Source organism: Sminthopsis crassicaudata, chromosome 3 (genome assembly GCF_048593235.1).
Source record: "Sminthopsis crassicaudata isolate SCR6 chromosome 3, ASM4859323v1, whole genome shotgun sequence".
NCBI lineage: Eukaryota > Metazoa > Chordata > Mammalia > Dasyuromorphia > Dasyuridae > Sminthopsis > Sminthopsis crassicaudata.
This window is the reverse complement of record NC_133619.1, coordinates 564,004,989-564,019,825: the sequence shown is the minus strand read 5'-3', so window position 1 is coordinate 564,019,825 and position 14,837 is coordinate 564,004,989. Positions and strand designations below refer to the sequence as shown.

The following is a 14,837-nucleotide window of genomic DNA, read 5'->3' as shown; positions in this document are numbered from 1 at the left end:
TTCAGTAATTACTGAAGTAATTCATATTGGCACTTATTTCCTTCTCACATTAGTTTTCTGGAGTCCTTCAGACCCCAAATGTTCTTTAGGGAGGCAACAGCAATATGAGTTGAATTTTTATAATGTATGAGGTCAATTAAAAAACAATTAATAGAAGGGACAGAGCCAAGGGGCAGAGAGAAACCAGGATGCTGTTTCTTAGATTCCTTAAAATTCTTTAGATTCCTTGAAGAGATAAAGATAATTTTAGCAAAGTTAAATTCATTGTAAAAAATAACTTTGCCAAGAAAACCCCAAATGAGGAAACAAAGAGCTTAACACAAAGGAAAGAAATGCACAACAAGAAAGATAAAAAGAAGCACACCAAAAGCTAGAATTCATTTCACAATTTTTTATTGAATGGATTAAAAGATAAGTTAACAGTAATTTAAGTGACATAGGAGTGAAATAGCTTGAAATCCATGGCTTTTGAAGAACTTTGACAAATTCTAGGAAGACTATGAAAGCCACAGTCCTCATGTGTGGTGTTATTTTTTTTTAACTGCTGAAAAAGAATTGCTATGTTTTGAAATTTCATAAGCAGAATCCACTGCCAATCAGAAGGCACAACATACTTGGGAAGAGTCCTCTTCAGCTTGCAGGGTGAAAGGCAAGCCATCTAGAAGTTGGTGATGCTCCTTGTCTTGCAGGGGAAGTTTGGAAATGGAAAAACACCAGCCTGGGGAGCCTAGTGGTGGGCTGAGAATTCCTCCTTGTTGGAATGCTCAGAGAGATGAATAGCAGCAAGAACAAAGATGAGAATCCAGTGCACAGAGAGTCATGGGAGCAGGCTTTGTTCCTGGAAGTGGGGGGCCAGGAGAAAACATGGGTCTAACAGGGGCTACAAAGGAAATATCAGGTAACTGATAAATAAGAGAACTCTGCAGAACATTGTAAAAGGCCAGAATGCCAGTACGGTATTCTAGGTAGAGTCCTACCCTGGGAATAGGGCTTTTCAGTCTGTGGTCCAGCGATCCAGGGTAGGATTGCAAAAAGTAATCCTCTTCCTTCCTGACACATCTCAGAAAGAACACAGAGGGACAATGGGTCTTGCTGCCACCACTTTGTCTCTTCAAGCAGGGGGTGTGGATCCCCAGCATCCACTGAGGTAATCCTGTCACATCCACCTCCCAGTATTGTCTCCCTGAGCTGAAGGCCTGCTCAGCAAAGACCATGTGAAGATGCCCGTCATCACCAGGGTGGGTGTCCACCGGCCAGCCTTCTCCAGCTCTTACACTCCTCAGATCCTCAGCCACAATCAGGCAAGGACTGGCTGATGCAGGATCCAACCTGATGTGCACTCTGAAGCGGTTGAGCATCTCTATCATGCCAGGGACGGGACACACTCTGAGCTCCGGGATGAGCGCCTTGGCCCTTTGGGACAACACTGACTCGCTCCTTTCCAGCAACTGCTTGACATCCCGGAGCAGATCCACATTGGCTTGGCCCTCTGCTTCCTGGAGATCTAGCATGAGGTCCTGAAGGGTTCTCATTTGCTGGGAAAGTCTGTCCTTCTCACTTCTTTCTTCTTCCTCAATCCTAGCAAAAGGGCATTCCTTGAATAAGTGCAGGTTGTACATTTTGTAGTATTCTTTTGTAATCATCTTGTGCCAGTTCACAAGAGGTCCGGGACTAGCAAGAAGTTTCTTTGCTTCCTCAAAGTGCTTCTCCAAGCAACTTTGAAGGTGCTGCAGCTTCTTCCTGACATTGGGAGCAGCTTCTTCTACAGGACAGTGCCTGTGAGCCCTGTGCTCTGGGGTTTGGCAACATCTGACACAGAGCAACGTCTGGTCGTCTTCACAGAAGAACTCCAAGACTTGCTGGTGAGTGGCACAGCGCCTCTGTCCTTCAGCACTCTGCAACAGCTGGGAGCTGAGCTGTTTCCCCAGTTCAGTCAGCTCTAGCAGGCGCCCATTGATACATAAAGGTGATTCTCTGACCTGAGACACTTGCCTGCATTCAGGGCAAGAGAAAGCTGTAGCTGCTGAGCTTGGGAGACATGCTCGGCAAAAGCTGTGCCCACACCCGATGGTGACTGGCTCACAGAAGTACTTCCAACAGATGGGACACGTGATCTGGTTCTGCAATTGTTGCAGCATTTCCACAGCAGCAGCATCCATTCTCCTGTCTCCACTTGCTTCTGTTCTGCAGCAGCTGAGATGAAGAGCCTTCACTTCTATTCAAAGCAGTGCTTCTGAGCAGAAGAAGGCTCTCCTTTTATAGCAGGTAGCCCCACCCCTCTAGAGCCTCCCTGGCAAGGTGTGAATTCCCCTGTCCCAGAATTCTGAAGTTCTACTTGTTAACTCTTCCCAGTTGACAGAGCCCTGAGGACCTCAGAGTTCACACTTTTAGTTGACTCCTTTGTATGGATGGGTTTCACCATCCTGATGGTTCCCCTATCTTTTAGGAAGAAGCCTCTGAAAACAGGGAGCTTCAAATCAATGAATTTTACAATCTGATTCGTGCAGGAGCCCCATGTAAACACAAGGATCCATAAGTACCTTCTCTCCTTTACCCTGCCATACCCAATCACTTCCAAGTCTCTCCAAGAATCCTCTGCATCTCTGCCTTCAGTCCAGTTATGGAGAATCACAGAATGTGAGATGAGAAATCCTCCTCCATGGTCATTTAGTGCAAGGAACCCATGTTCATGATTAGGGCCATCTCTGTCATCCCCATGTGTGATGCCCATGGCTAAAACACACTGTCAAATCAATATAATGGAGCCAAAATACAAACAAGGATCAAAAGGAAAAGAGTAGAACAGTTCTTTAATGTTCTTAATCAGTATATCCAAGTGCAAATTTTTGGAAAGAGTTGTCTACTTCACGAAGTTGTCTGCTTCTGGAAAGCATTTCTTCATAGGAATTCTTCCCTAGGGGACTGTCTTTGAGCATCATCCCAAAACTGTCCATTTTGATCTAATTAACTCTGAAATATATCTAGGCAAATCAGCCATACAGTATCCTTAGGGCCTTATTTTTAGGACAGATTTGCAGACATATTTATACCAGTAGATCTGGTTTTCCAGATGCCAAGAGATTTTATTGCTGAATAAATCTTCTAGAAATATATCCTTGTAGAAATTTAAAAGGATCTTAAGAAAATCTAATCACATTAAGAAAATCTAATCACGTTGACTGTTCAGCCACCTCAAAGATAAAATTACTAATGTAAACAAAGGTTGGATCTTCTAAGTATATAGATTCCTTAAGCAACAAGCTTAAGCCTCAATCTCCAAAACATGAGAAGATAGACTTTTATAAATTAAAAGCAATTAATTAAATAAAATCAACTAATTAAGAAAAGAATTCAATATTAGGTTATCAGATTTCTAATGTAAGGACAGATTAGGGCCTATCCAAGTTGTAAGGATGAGAGAAAGCAATGCAATTCCTTTAATTCATATGAAGAGGTGTCCTACTCCCAAATATCTATATTTAATCAAAGAACATGGAAAGAATAACTGATTCATCAATAAGTTTCAGGTTTCAGATAAGATATATGGGTTGTTTGAGGTATGCAATTGTGAGAAATCTCCCTTCATCAATCTTTGGATCTAACTAGGGTTCTGGGCAGCATAGTCTAGGTTCTTACTTAAAGGTCTCTAAACTGCAAGTAGGCATAGTCCTGTTTCCTGGTTTGACAATAGGATAAACAATATTATGGAAATTTAAACATTTCACAAGCCTTTTTGACAGTAAAAAAAAAAAAATGTTATCGTTCATTTTCAACCATTCTTCTATGGGCAGTAAGGGGTTCATGAAGAATATTCTTTACTTATTTGATTACACTTGGAAAGAGCTTTTAGCCATGCCCCTGATCTCTTTCTCAGGCATTTCCTTTTTTACTCTAATCAGCCCCCACATAAAATATCTGCATATGAGTAAATGACTTCCTGACTTCTTAACCAACAGTTACTTTTCTAGTCTTTGGAATTCTTAGACTGCCTCATTTCTTCTGACCTTCCTCTTCCCAGCATATAGATAAATTCTGGTAGTCAGTTTGGGGAGTGATATAATTAGCTAGTGATATAGCAATAAATACCTATAGACCTTGACCTCTTCAATTTCTCTCTCTCCCCTTCAATTAATCCCACAGAGAAGAAAGAATTACCCTGAGCAGGGATGAAGGGACTTTTTTCAAAAAGAGAGAGTTTTCTAAGGTTATATGGATGGTATATAGTAGGCATTGGGTGTACCTTAATGACTTATATTCTGACTGCAACTTTCTTTCCCCTGGGATTACTAAATCCTGAGGTGTGGCTTAAGTTGTACATATTTTTGGAAGGAGGAACATGATGACTGAATCCTCACTTTTATATTCTATCTGGCACCTAAGAAATCTCTCTTGAGTATTGCTTTCATTTGGTTTTCATCCTTCATAACCGAATAAAAATTGGTTTTTAAAAGCCCTTTGTTGTGTCAAACATCGTGGTCAGATACTCTATTGATTCCAACTCACAAGTAGCACAACATTTGTGTTCATGCAGGCTCTGCTTATTGCTCAGAATAAAACTTCAGCCTAATGAAGCTCCATGAGTGCTCCATCAGAAGCCTGATTAAATAATGCATAGAAACAGACTACAAGACAGAGAAGTTGATGAATCTCCCTGAGTTTTATTGTTCCCCTTTCATTCTTTATTCACTTACCCCTTGGAGTTCGATCTCAACATTGCATCTGGACCTGGCACAAGGTTCTACTTTATGAAATATTAGACAAATAGTCATTCTCTATCATTCTCAGAGCCCAGTAAACAGAAATACTGAAGACTACACTTTCAACAGGAAGGTTTTGTTCGTGTCCTAGAACTGGTATGAAAAAAAGCTTAGATTCATGGTCAAAGGGACTATCCCCATTTCAATACCCAAAGCTTGGCATGAGAAATCAAGTGAGATTTTTCCCGGGGAGTTTGTCAAAATTCAGGTAACACACCATGGCCAGCAAATGACAAAGAAAAAGTTTAGAAACTTAGGAATTATATTACAACAATACATATTACCCGTTTAAGACCGCCTTTGGCAAAGGTAAGGCAACCCTGATTGGTAGCTAGTTTGACTTTCAGATACAGATAATGAAGCCATACTGTCAATTTAGGGATGTTTATTGCTTTATAGGCTTCCTTTGTAAGGTTCTCTTGGTTCAGTTTTCTTGGGGTCTCTGGCAGCAGCCTTTGTTTCAGTTCAGTAATCACCAGAAGAGTAGCCAAGAGTTAAAGTCCAAATCTTTTATTTCCTCTTTGCCTGATGCTGGGCAGCTTTCTGAAGAGCCTTTCAGTGTGGCCTTGCTTTTAGTGGGGAAAGTGCAGGAGGCCAGGCCAGCCACCAGGAAATTGAAATTCAAATTGAATTTGTCCCCTGGGTTCTGAGAGCTTCTAGTGTGCTTGTCCTCAGTGGCTCTCAGTCCCTACTTATATGCTCTACACTGAGTATAAACCAATCATTTTATCACTATCATTTTTCCTAGGAAGTATTTCATATTTTCTTCTATTTTTTTTTTTTGTTTCACTGATTCTTGAAGTCTTGAGTGATTCACTTCCATTTGTTCACTAAATACACTAAAAATTAGAGTATTCTTTTCTTCAGTTTTTTTTTACCTCCTTTTGCAATTGGACAATTAAATTTTTTTGTTCATTGCATTCTTTTTTTCATTTTTTCTATTCCTTCTTGCAATGGTCTCATTTCATTTCACCATTTTTCTTCTAATTCTCTTTTAAGATCCTTTATGCTATCTTCAAAGAAAGTTTTGTGAAATGGCAATCAGCTTGTATCTCTCTTTAGGGCTTCTTCTGGACTTGCTTTGCCTTTAGGAACCTCAGGATTTCAGGGCTGTTTTTCTCTCTCCATAAAAGCTGTCTAGGTTTGAGTTCTTTTTTGTTTTTTATTCATTGTTTTAAAGGCTTGAGGTGCTTTCAATGCAAGGGAGGGACAGCTGCCCTGGGGCAGTTCTGCTGATTGATTTCCAGTAATGGAACTATTTGTTTTTTATACAAGGCAAATCTGCCAAACCATCTGGTAGCAACCAGGACAGAGTGGCCTAAGGAGGCTCACACAAGATCCCCAGGTTCGTGGAAGCTACAACACTTTGACTCTCCACTCCAGCTTCTTGCCCTGGTCTCCCTATACTATGGTCTGGGCTTGGCAGACTGTCCCTCTGCCAGATTGAAACAGACCTGTTCTGAAATTCTTCCAAGGTATCTTCTTCTAGAAATGTGTTGTACTACAAATATTTGTGGATTCTTTGACTTCAAAACCAGTTTAGAGGCTTCATCTGGGGTAGGTTTGAGAGAAGGTTAGAGGAGGTTACAGAGAATTGTGTCTGCTCTCCTCCATCTTAGCTCCACCCCCTACCATGTCCTTTCCACAAAACTGGAATCCTTCCTTCTTTTTTTACAAGGCGCTCTCAATCATTAAAGCCTCCCTGTTCCTCATTTCTAGAGAAATGTCTCTCCACTTTCAAGAAAGAATGTGAAGATTTCAAAAAAAAAAAATCATGCTTGTGGCAAAGTAGAGCTCCTCCTCTCTGTCCCATCATATTCCCAGATGTTAATAGCAGCCATCACAACACTTGGATAACTTAAACAACTTAAACAACATATAGAGAGATCATCTAATACCTGACCAAATGGAGCAATAAGTGGAATGGAAAAAAAGCACTAGCCATCCCAATGCTGTAGCCTTCATTGGAGTCCTCATTTTTAAAATCAATAGAATTCAATTCAGTTAACACTTTTAGACACCTATCATTTCACTGGCATCATGGAAGATATTAGAAGACAAAAGATAAACAAATCAGACCCTGTCCTCTAGGTGCACCATTTGTGAAAGAAAGGTAGGATTAGGGAAAGGAAATTAAATTTGCAAATAAGTTCTTGACACTTTAATGTCTTGTTCTACTAATTTAAAATGATAGATGAAAAAATTCAATTAATGTTCTTTGTATGTTGAACTGTTTATTAAAAAGGTATTCTGTTGTTAAAAAAAGAAGCAAATCAGTTTTTCTGTTACACTTTTTTAGACAGTTTCAATCCTCAGATTGCTTGTGGAAGGTTAATTGACAACTGTGGAAAGAATGGAATAAGGAGGAAGAAGACACTTAACTGAGAGAAAAATGCAATAGAGAAGAAGTAATAAGTATGCCAATGTAGATCCAACAGAGAAGGAATACCCCTTCTTGGATCCTGGAGATGGCCCTCATCATGGCTGTGGGCTCCTTGAACTAAATGGCCATGCAGATCCATTTTTAATCTTAAATTCTGTGACTTTCCAAAAGTAGATTGAAGGGAGAAATGCACAGGACTTTTGGAGCTTCTTAGAACTGATTGGGTAAGGCTGGGTAAGGGAAAGAAAGCTCTTCCTTACAGACAGCCACAAAGCTGCAGGATGGTGAAATCCAAACATTCAAAGGAGCCAACTAAAAGTGTGAACTCTGAGGTCCTCAGGGCTCTGTCAACTGGGAAGAGTTCTCAGGTAGAACTTCAGAATTCTGGGACAGGGGAATTCACACCTTGCCAGGGAGGCTCTAGAGGGGTGGGGCTACCTGCTATAAAAGGAGAGCCTTCTTCTGCTCAGAAGCACTGCTTTGAATAGAAGTGAAGGCTCTTCATCTCAGCTGCTGTAGAACAGAAGCAAGTGGAGAGAGGAGAATGGCTGCTGCTGCTGTGGAAATGCTGCAACAATTGCAGAACCAGATCACGTGTCCCATCTGTTGGAAGTACTTCTGTGAGCCAGTCACCATCGGGTGTGGGCACAGCTTTTGCCGAGCATGTCTCCCAAGCACAGCAGTTACAGCTTTCTCTTGCCCTGAATGCAGGCAAGTGTCTCAGGTCAGAGGCTTCCCATTACTCAATGGGAGCCTAGCAGAGCTGACTAAACTGGGCACACAGCTCAGGTCCCAGCTGTTACAGAGTACTGGAGGACAGAGGCGCTGTGCCATTCACAAAGAAGTCTTGGAGTTCTTTTGTGAAGACGACCAGACCGTGCTCTGTCTAAGATGTTGTCAAGCCCCAGAGCATGGGGCTCACAGGCACTGTCCTGTAGAAGAAGCTGTGTCCAATTCCAGGAAGAAGATGCAGCACCTGCAAAGTTGCTTACAGAAGTACTTTAAGGAAACTAAGAAACTTCTTGTTAAGGAAAAGAAACCTGTTATTGACTGGGAGGAGATGATCAGCAGAGAATACCGGGAACGGGATTCCCTTATGTGGGATGAGTTATATCATTATCTGGAAAGGATGGATCAAGAAACAAAAAACAAGAAGGAGACACTATCCCAGGAAAGCAGCACCCTTCAGGACCTCATGCTAGATCTACAGGAAGCAGACTCCCAACCCAATCTGGATCTGCTCCGGGATGTCAAGGAGTTGCTGGAAAGGAGCAAGTCAGCATTGTCCCAAAGGGCCAAGGCTCTCAACCCAGAGGTGAGAGTGTGTCCTATCTTTGGCATGATAGAGATCCTCAACCAATTCAGAGTGGACATCAGGTTGGATCCTGCATCAGCCAGTCCTTGCCTGATTGTGGCTGAGGATCTGAAGAGTGTAAGAGCTGGAGAAGGCTGGCAGGTAGACAGCCCACATGGTGATGACTCTGATCTTCCCATGGTCCTTGCTGAGCAGGCCTTCTCCTCAGGCATACAGTACTGGGAGGTGGATGTGACACAGCTGCCTCAGTGGACACTGGGGATTCACACAACCTATTTGAGGATAAAAAGTCCCGGGAGAATAACTAAATATGCCTCTATCTTTTTCCTGAGATGTGTCAAGAAGGAAGATGGACACTATTTGCAATCTTATCCTGGATCACTGAACCACAAACTAAAAGATCCTATTCCCAGGATTGGAGTATACTTGGAATACAAATTTGGCATTCTAGCCTATTACAATGTTCTGCAGAGTTCTCTTATTTATCAGTTACCTGATATATCATTTGCAGCCCCTGTTAGACCCATGTTTTCTCCTGGCCCCCCACTTCCAGGAACAAAGCCTGCTCCCATGACTCTCTGTGCACTGGATTCTCATCTTTGTTCTTGCTGCTATTCGTCTCTCTGAGCATTCCAACAAGGAGGAATTCTCAGCCCACCACTAGGCTCCCCGGCTGGTGTTTTTCCATTTCCAAACTTCCCCTGCAAGACAAGGAGCATCACCAACTTCTAGATGGCTTGCCTTTCACCCTGCAAGCTGAAGAGGATTCTTCCCAAGTATATTGTGCCTTCTGATTGTCAGTGGATTCTGCTTATAAAATTTCAAAACATAGCAATTTTTTTTCAGCAGTTAAAAAAATATATAACAACACACATAAGGACTGTGGCTTTCATAGTCTTCTTAGAAATTGTCAAAGTTCTTCAAAAGCCATAGATTTCAAGCCATTCCACTCCTATGTCACTTGAATTACTGTTAACTATCTTTTACTCCATTCAATAAAGATGTGAAATGAATTCTAGCTTTTGGTGTGCTTTTTTGTATCTTTTTTGTTGTGCATTTCTTTCCTTTGTGTCAAGCTCTTTGTTTCCTCATTTGGGGTTTTCTTGGCAAAGTTATTTGTTACAATGAATTTAACTTTGCTAAAATTATCTTTATCTCTTCAAAGTATCTAAAGAACTTTAAGGAATCTAAGAAACAGCATCCTGGTTTCTCTCTGCCCCTTCTTGGCTCTGCCCCTTCCACTAATTGTTTTTTAATTGACCTCATACAAAATAAAAATTTGAGTCATGTTATTGTTAACACCCTAAACAACATTGGATTCTGATGGACTCCAGAAAACTGATGTGAGAAGGAAATCAATGCTAATCTGGAATACTTTAGTAATTCCAGAAAAGGAAATTCCTTTTTTACTGTTAGCAATCCCAGTAAATCTTGCTCACAAATGACAAATTGTTGAAGAATTTCTCAATCCAGAAGTCCTGTTATCATGCTGGAAAGTGATGGCTTCTTGCTTGATCCATTACTAAACTAGACCCACATTCTGACTGAGTAGGTTTGAAATTCACATTGAATATCCAAGTCCCTGAAGAGTACTAAGGCTAAAGTTGGGATGTCTCCCTAGTCAATCATCATAAACCCAAATAGAGAACTCAAGGGGGCTAATGTCCTGTAGAATTTATCATCACTATTAGACTAAGCCATGGTAATTGAAATATATCCCTTTTAATTTCTTGCAAATGGACCCACATCTGAGATTCAAAAAAGGAAATAAGATTCCTCAATAAGAAACTTTTTTTTTTTTTAAATAATAAAAATGTTCACTTAGGCATGCTTCCTCTCGACTCGACCCCTTCCAACACAAGGTGAAAATTTGGCTAGTCCAGTATAAGATGTGAATTCCGTTCAATATAAGAATTCCCAGGACCACCTGTCTGCCATAACTTTGTTCTATTACTTCTGACAGTCACTATCTGGTGACTGCATTAGCAGTGAGTACCATGGAGTTCTTACTTCTGGGAAAGTGACTGCCACAGCTGAGTTTGTTCTTGGTTTTGAACTTTTCAGCATAAGACAAACACAGAATGACAGAGTGGAAAGGTCCCCTCTATAGATATTAATTAGTCCATCCTAACTGGGAGTGACCCCTGTTGCAGAATCAATACATCTTAACATTTCTTGATTATTTGAACGAATTATTAGAATTACATGAACCACATTGAGTTTATTCTGTGACTCAGTTCTGGATGTGGCTCAGTTCCTTTTCTGTTTAATGAGGGACCTAATTCCATTTTCTGTCTACTAAGAAAAAAATGGTTCAGTTTTTGGGGATTGTGAGAAAGCTTAGTTGCATTGTTTGAACCTAGTCCCCTGAGGTTAGGAAGTTGGACCACCTCTACTAAATCAAGGAATTGTAACTTTCCCCTCTCTCCCTCCCAACTTGGGAAGTCCCTTATCTCTATCCTGTTTTATGTCTTCTTCCTTCTTTTCTTTTATTCAAAAAGCAGTGGCTCCCTTATAATGGGGCCAGGTGCCCAGCTGAGGAGGCCTGCTGCTGATGTGTTCTGCAATTAACGTGTATTAAGTGATAAATCTATACTGCAATCTTTGTTTCTTGGATTGCTTCAGATTTTATCCATCACATTCTTTTCAAAAGAACCAAAAAATTGAAGTTAGGAGAATATGCTGAATGAGTCCACTACTGATTGGAGGTATCTAATTTCAACATGTCCTCAGCTGGGGATGGTAATCATTCTGCCATTTCTAGTTAATTATCTGTCACTCATAAAGGAGCAATGCCAAACCTCTCTTCTCTCCTCCTGCCTCTACTGACTGAGAACAAAATCCACAACTAACAGAGTTTACAAAGAAGTTTATTAAGTTATCCCATAGAGGGGAGGGTCAAAAAGTTGGTTTGGCCTTTGCCACTGAATATCTGTAACTTACATATGATATAGGATTCAAACAAAGGAAGAAAGAAACAGAAGTTGCTTGGCCGGCTTGGAAATATTTGCAGATAAGACACATGAATGGTTTGGCTGTACAACCAGGGAAACTTCCCAATGTTTCTTGCATCAATCTTCTTACCTGGTTGGCCATGTGGACAGGCAATCCAGGTTCTGATTTAAACATTAAGTTAATCAGGTCTCTGAGCAACATGTTTTGTAGGCTACCTAGTGGCAAGTTCCACCTGAGCTCTGAAGTTTTCTCAAACTTCCCACAGAACCCCTTATTTGATTTACCCACAAAGAACTTTATCTTATATGTCTTCAAAAGTTTTAGACCATTTTCTGAGAGGTGCTTGTTCTCTGCTTTTCCTCACCTCACACCCTCTGAAAGTACCCTTCACTTTCCCAGTGCACACATTATTTCACCATTTGCTCAAGTCTTTTGAGGTTGGTAGTGCTCCTACAGAGAAGGCCAGCGTTCCCAACCACTCAGTGTCAAGTAGGAGTGCATGAGCAGAAGATGGCCAATGTGGAATATCAAGCATGACTGGGACCAATTTAAAGACCTATAAAAGGAGTGAAAATATCTCATTAATTTCAGTATGACTGGAATGAATATCCATGGATGAATCCAAGAGAAAATGATCTGTCCTTCCATTTTTTGGACAAAAATTGGATTAATGGCATGAAATACTGAATGAATTTGATATTTATGACAATTAAGTTTAGAAAGTGACATTTTTCCTCCTTCTGTCTTTTCTTTTTCTGATCAGAATTGCTTGCCTAATGACGGAAAATACAAAATATTCTGAGCTGAAGAAAATGAAAAAATAAAGTCTAGCCTTTCCCTTCTAGTTTCTTGCAAATGGACCCAACTGTAAAGTTCAGAAAAAGAAATAAGATTAATTTTTTTTTTTAATGATTGTCTCTGGGTACTTCCTCTGAATTCATCCCCTTCCAAAACAAAATTAAATTCATGTGATGTGCCATAACATGTACATTCAATGCATCATTAGATTCCCCAGTAACACCTGTACTGCCATAAGCTTTGTTTTGATACTTCCTAAAATTCACTTGTGATAGCATTAATGGTGAATATAATGGGGTTCACATCTCATCCCATAAATATGTTTGTGCTTAATATTAGCCATTTCTAGGAGGAGGGCAAAAAGAGAAGAAAATAATTTTTAAAAGAAAATTTCTTTTTTTTTTTTTTTTCCCTGAGGCAATTGGGGTTGTCATTTGGCCGAGGTTACACAGCTAGGAAGTGTTAAGTGTCTGAGGTCAAATTTGACCTCAGGTCTTTCTAACTTCAAGGCCAGTGCTCTATGCACTGTGCTACCTAGCTCCCCCCAAAAAAGAAAATTTCAAGATACCTGTATTTTGTTATGTTATTTAAAAAACTCCCCCTCCTTACATTCAGAATAAAATAAATAAAATAAAAATACCAGTGTTCAAATTTAGCAGATTACTAAATAAACTAGAAGCACATTCTCACCAAGTGGATTTGAAATTCACATTGAATATCCACATCCCTGAAGACACCTACAGTTGGGATATCTCCTTAATCAACTTAGTTAAACATCATAAACCCCTAATACAAAACCCAAAAAGGCTAGTGTCCTAGGAAGTTTATCAGCACTGTTAGATTAAGTCATGCTGTAGCATTCCATTGTCACTGAAATATTTACCTGCTAGTTTCTTGCAAATGGACCCAATTCTGAAATTCAGAAAAGGAAATAAGTTTCCTAAACTAGAAACCTTTTTTTAAATGATTCATTCAAAATATGTCATTTATTTAAATTTTACCCCTTCCAACACAAGGTGGAAATTCACCTGAACCACATAAGATATAAATTCAATTCATTATTAGATTTCACAGGACCACCTCTTCTGCCATAAGTTTTGTTCTGGAACTTGCTGAACTTCACCTGGGATAGCATTAGCAGTGAGTCTGATGGTGTTCACACCTCTGGGAAAGCAGCTAGCCTGCCTTAGTATGTTCTTGGCTTTGGACTTTCAGCAGGTGACAAATACAGAATGATAAAATTGGAAGATCCTCCCTATAGATATCAACTAGGGCAAATAGTACCTAACTGGAAATTATCTCTATTTCAGTGTCAATAAGTCTTACTTTTTTTTACTTTTCAAAAGAATTATTGGAATTCAATACACCACACTGAATTTATGTTGTGACTCAGTTCTGGAGGTAGCTCAGTTCCCTTTCTATTTAATTAGGGATCCACTTCAATTTCTAACTACTGAGAACACTGTTCAATGGTGAGAATTGGGAGAAAACTTCATTGCATTGCCAAGTGATTTAGAAGTTGGGCCACCTCTACCTAATTCAGGAATTTCCCCTTTTCGCTCTTCCCCTCCATATCCTGTTTTATATCTTCCTACTTGGTTTTTTTTAATTTAGAAAATGTTTCCCCTGTAAGGGGTCAAGTGCCAAGGTGAGGAGGACTGGTCCAGATTTGCTCTGCAGTTGTCATGTATTACATAATAAATGTATATGGCAACCTTTGTTTCTTTGGTTATTTCAGATTTTATCCATCAATTCTTTTAAAAGAATCAAAAGAATTTAAGTTAGGAGAGCATGCTGAATGAATCCACTACTGATTGTTGTTATTTACTTTCAATTATGTCCTCAGCTGGGGATGGTAATCATTCTACCACTTCTACTTAATTGTCTATCACTCAAAAGTTAGCAATTCCAAACCCATCCTTTCTCCTCCTGCCTCTGTTGATTGAGAACAAAATCTAGAGCTAAAATAATTTAAAAAGAAGTTTAAGCCTTCCAGCAGAAGGGAGACTTTAAAAAGTTGGATGGCTGTTACATTTTTTCTGTAAATTATACATAATATAGGATTCAAACAAGGAAGAAAAAAAGAGAAGCTGCCTGGCCAGCTAGGAGGCATTTTCAAATAAGCCACATGAATCCTTGAGATGTGTACCTAAGGGAAACTCCTAACATTTCTTGCAAATCTTCATATCTGGCTGGGCACCTGGTCAGGGTAATCTAAGTTCTGATTTAAATATTTAAAAAATCTTGTTTCTAAGCAACACATATGTTTTCTAGGCTACATGGTGGCAGGTTCAACCAGTGCTCTGACATTTTCTCACAATTCCCACAGAACCCAGTAGTTGATTCACCCACAAAGAACTTCCTTCATCTTATATTTCTTTACAAGTTTTAGACTATTTTCTGAGAAATGATGCTTCTCTGCTTTTTCTCACCTTACACCATTTGAAATTTCCCTTCACTTTCCCACTGGGTACACTGTTACACCATTTAATCAAGTCTTAGGGTTGGTAGTATTATTACAGGGAAGGCGGCCCAAAGTTCCCACTCACACAGTGTCAAGTAGGGGATATGAGCAGAAGATGGGCAGTGTGGAATATGGAGCTTGACTGGGACCAATTTGAGGTCCTAG

At 40.0% G+C, this 14,837-nt stretch overlaps 2 protein-coding genes across 2 annotated transcripts; one reads left to right on the top strand and one right to left on the bottom strand.

Annotated features, from left to right (window-relative positions):
- Nucleotides 1-817: 817 nt before the first annotated feature.
- On the bottom strand, nt 818-2,159 carry LOC141562406 (E3 ubiquitin-protein ligase TRIM21-like). The gene is made up of 2 exons (XM_074302448.1): nt 978-2,159; nt 818-838 (listed from the first exon to the last, which is right to left on the bottom strand). Exons 1-2 carry the CDS (start codon nt 2,157-2,159, stop codon nt 818-820), a joined length of 1,203 nt encoding a protein of 400 aa, XP_074158549.1.
- A 5,525-nt stretch (nt 2,160-7,684) lies between these two features.
- LOC141562405 (E3 ubiquitin-protein ligase TRIM58-like) lies at nt 7,685-9,029 on the top strand. The gene is made up of 2 exons (XM_074302447.1): nt 7,685-8,686; nt 9,009-9,029. Exons 1-2 carry the CDS (start codon nt 7,685-7,687, stop codon nt 9,027-9,029), a joined length of 1,023 nt encoding a protein of 340 aa, XP_074158548.1.
- Nucleotides 9,030-14,837: the final 5,808 nt, after the last annotated feature.

What these genes read in the sequence shown, in the direction of transcription:
- LOC141562406 (XM_074302448.1), bottom strand. Translation starts at nt 2,159, where the DNA reads ATGGATGCTGCTGCTGTGGAAATGCTGCAACAATTGCAGAACCAGATC. An exon ending in TGAAAAGCCCTATTCCCAGG is followed by an intron (nt 839 to 977) that starts GTAGGACTCTAC and finishes CCCCACTTCCAG; the next exon opens with GAACAAAGCCTGCTCCCATG.
- LOC141562405 (XM_074302447.1), top strand. Translation starts at nt 7,685, where the DNA reads ATGGCTGCTGCTGCTGTGGAAATGCTGCAACAATTGCAGAACCAGATC. An exon ending in TACAGTACTGGGAGGTGGAT is followed by an intron (nt 8,687 to 9,008) that starts GTGACACAGCTG and finishes CCCCACTTCCAG; the next exon opens with GAACAAAGCCTGCTCCCATG.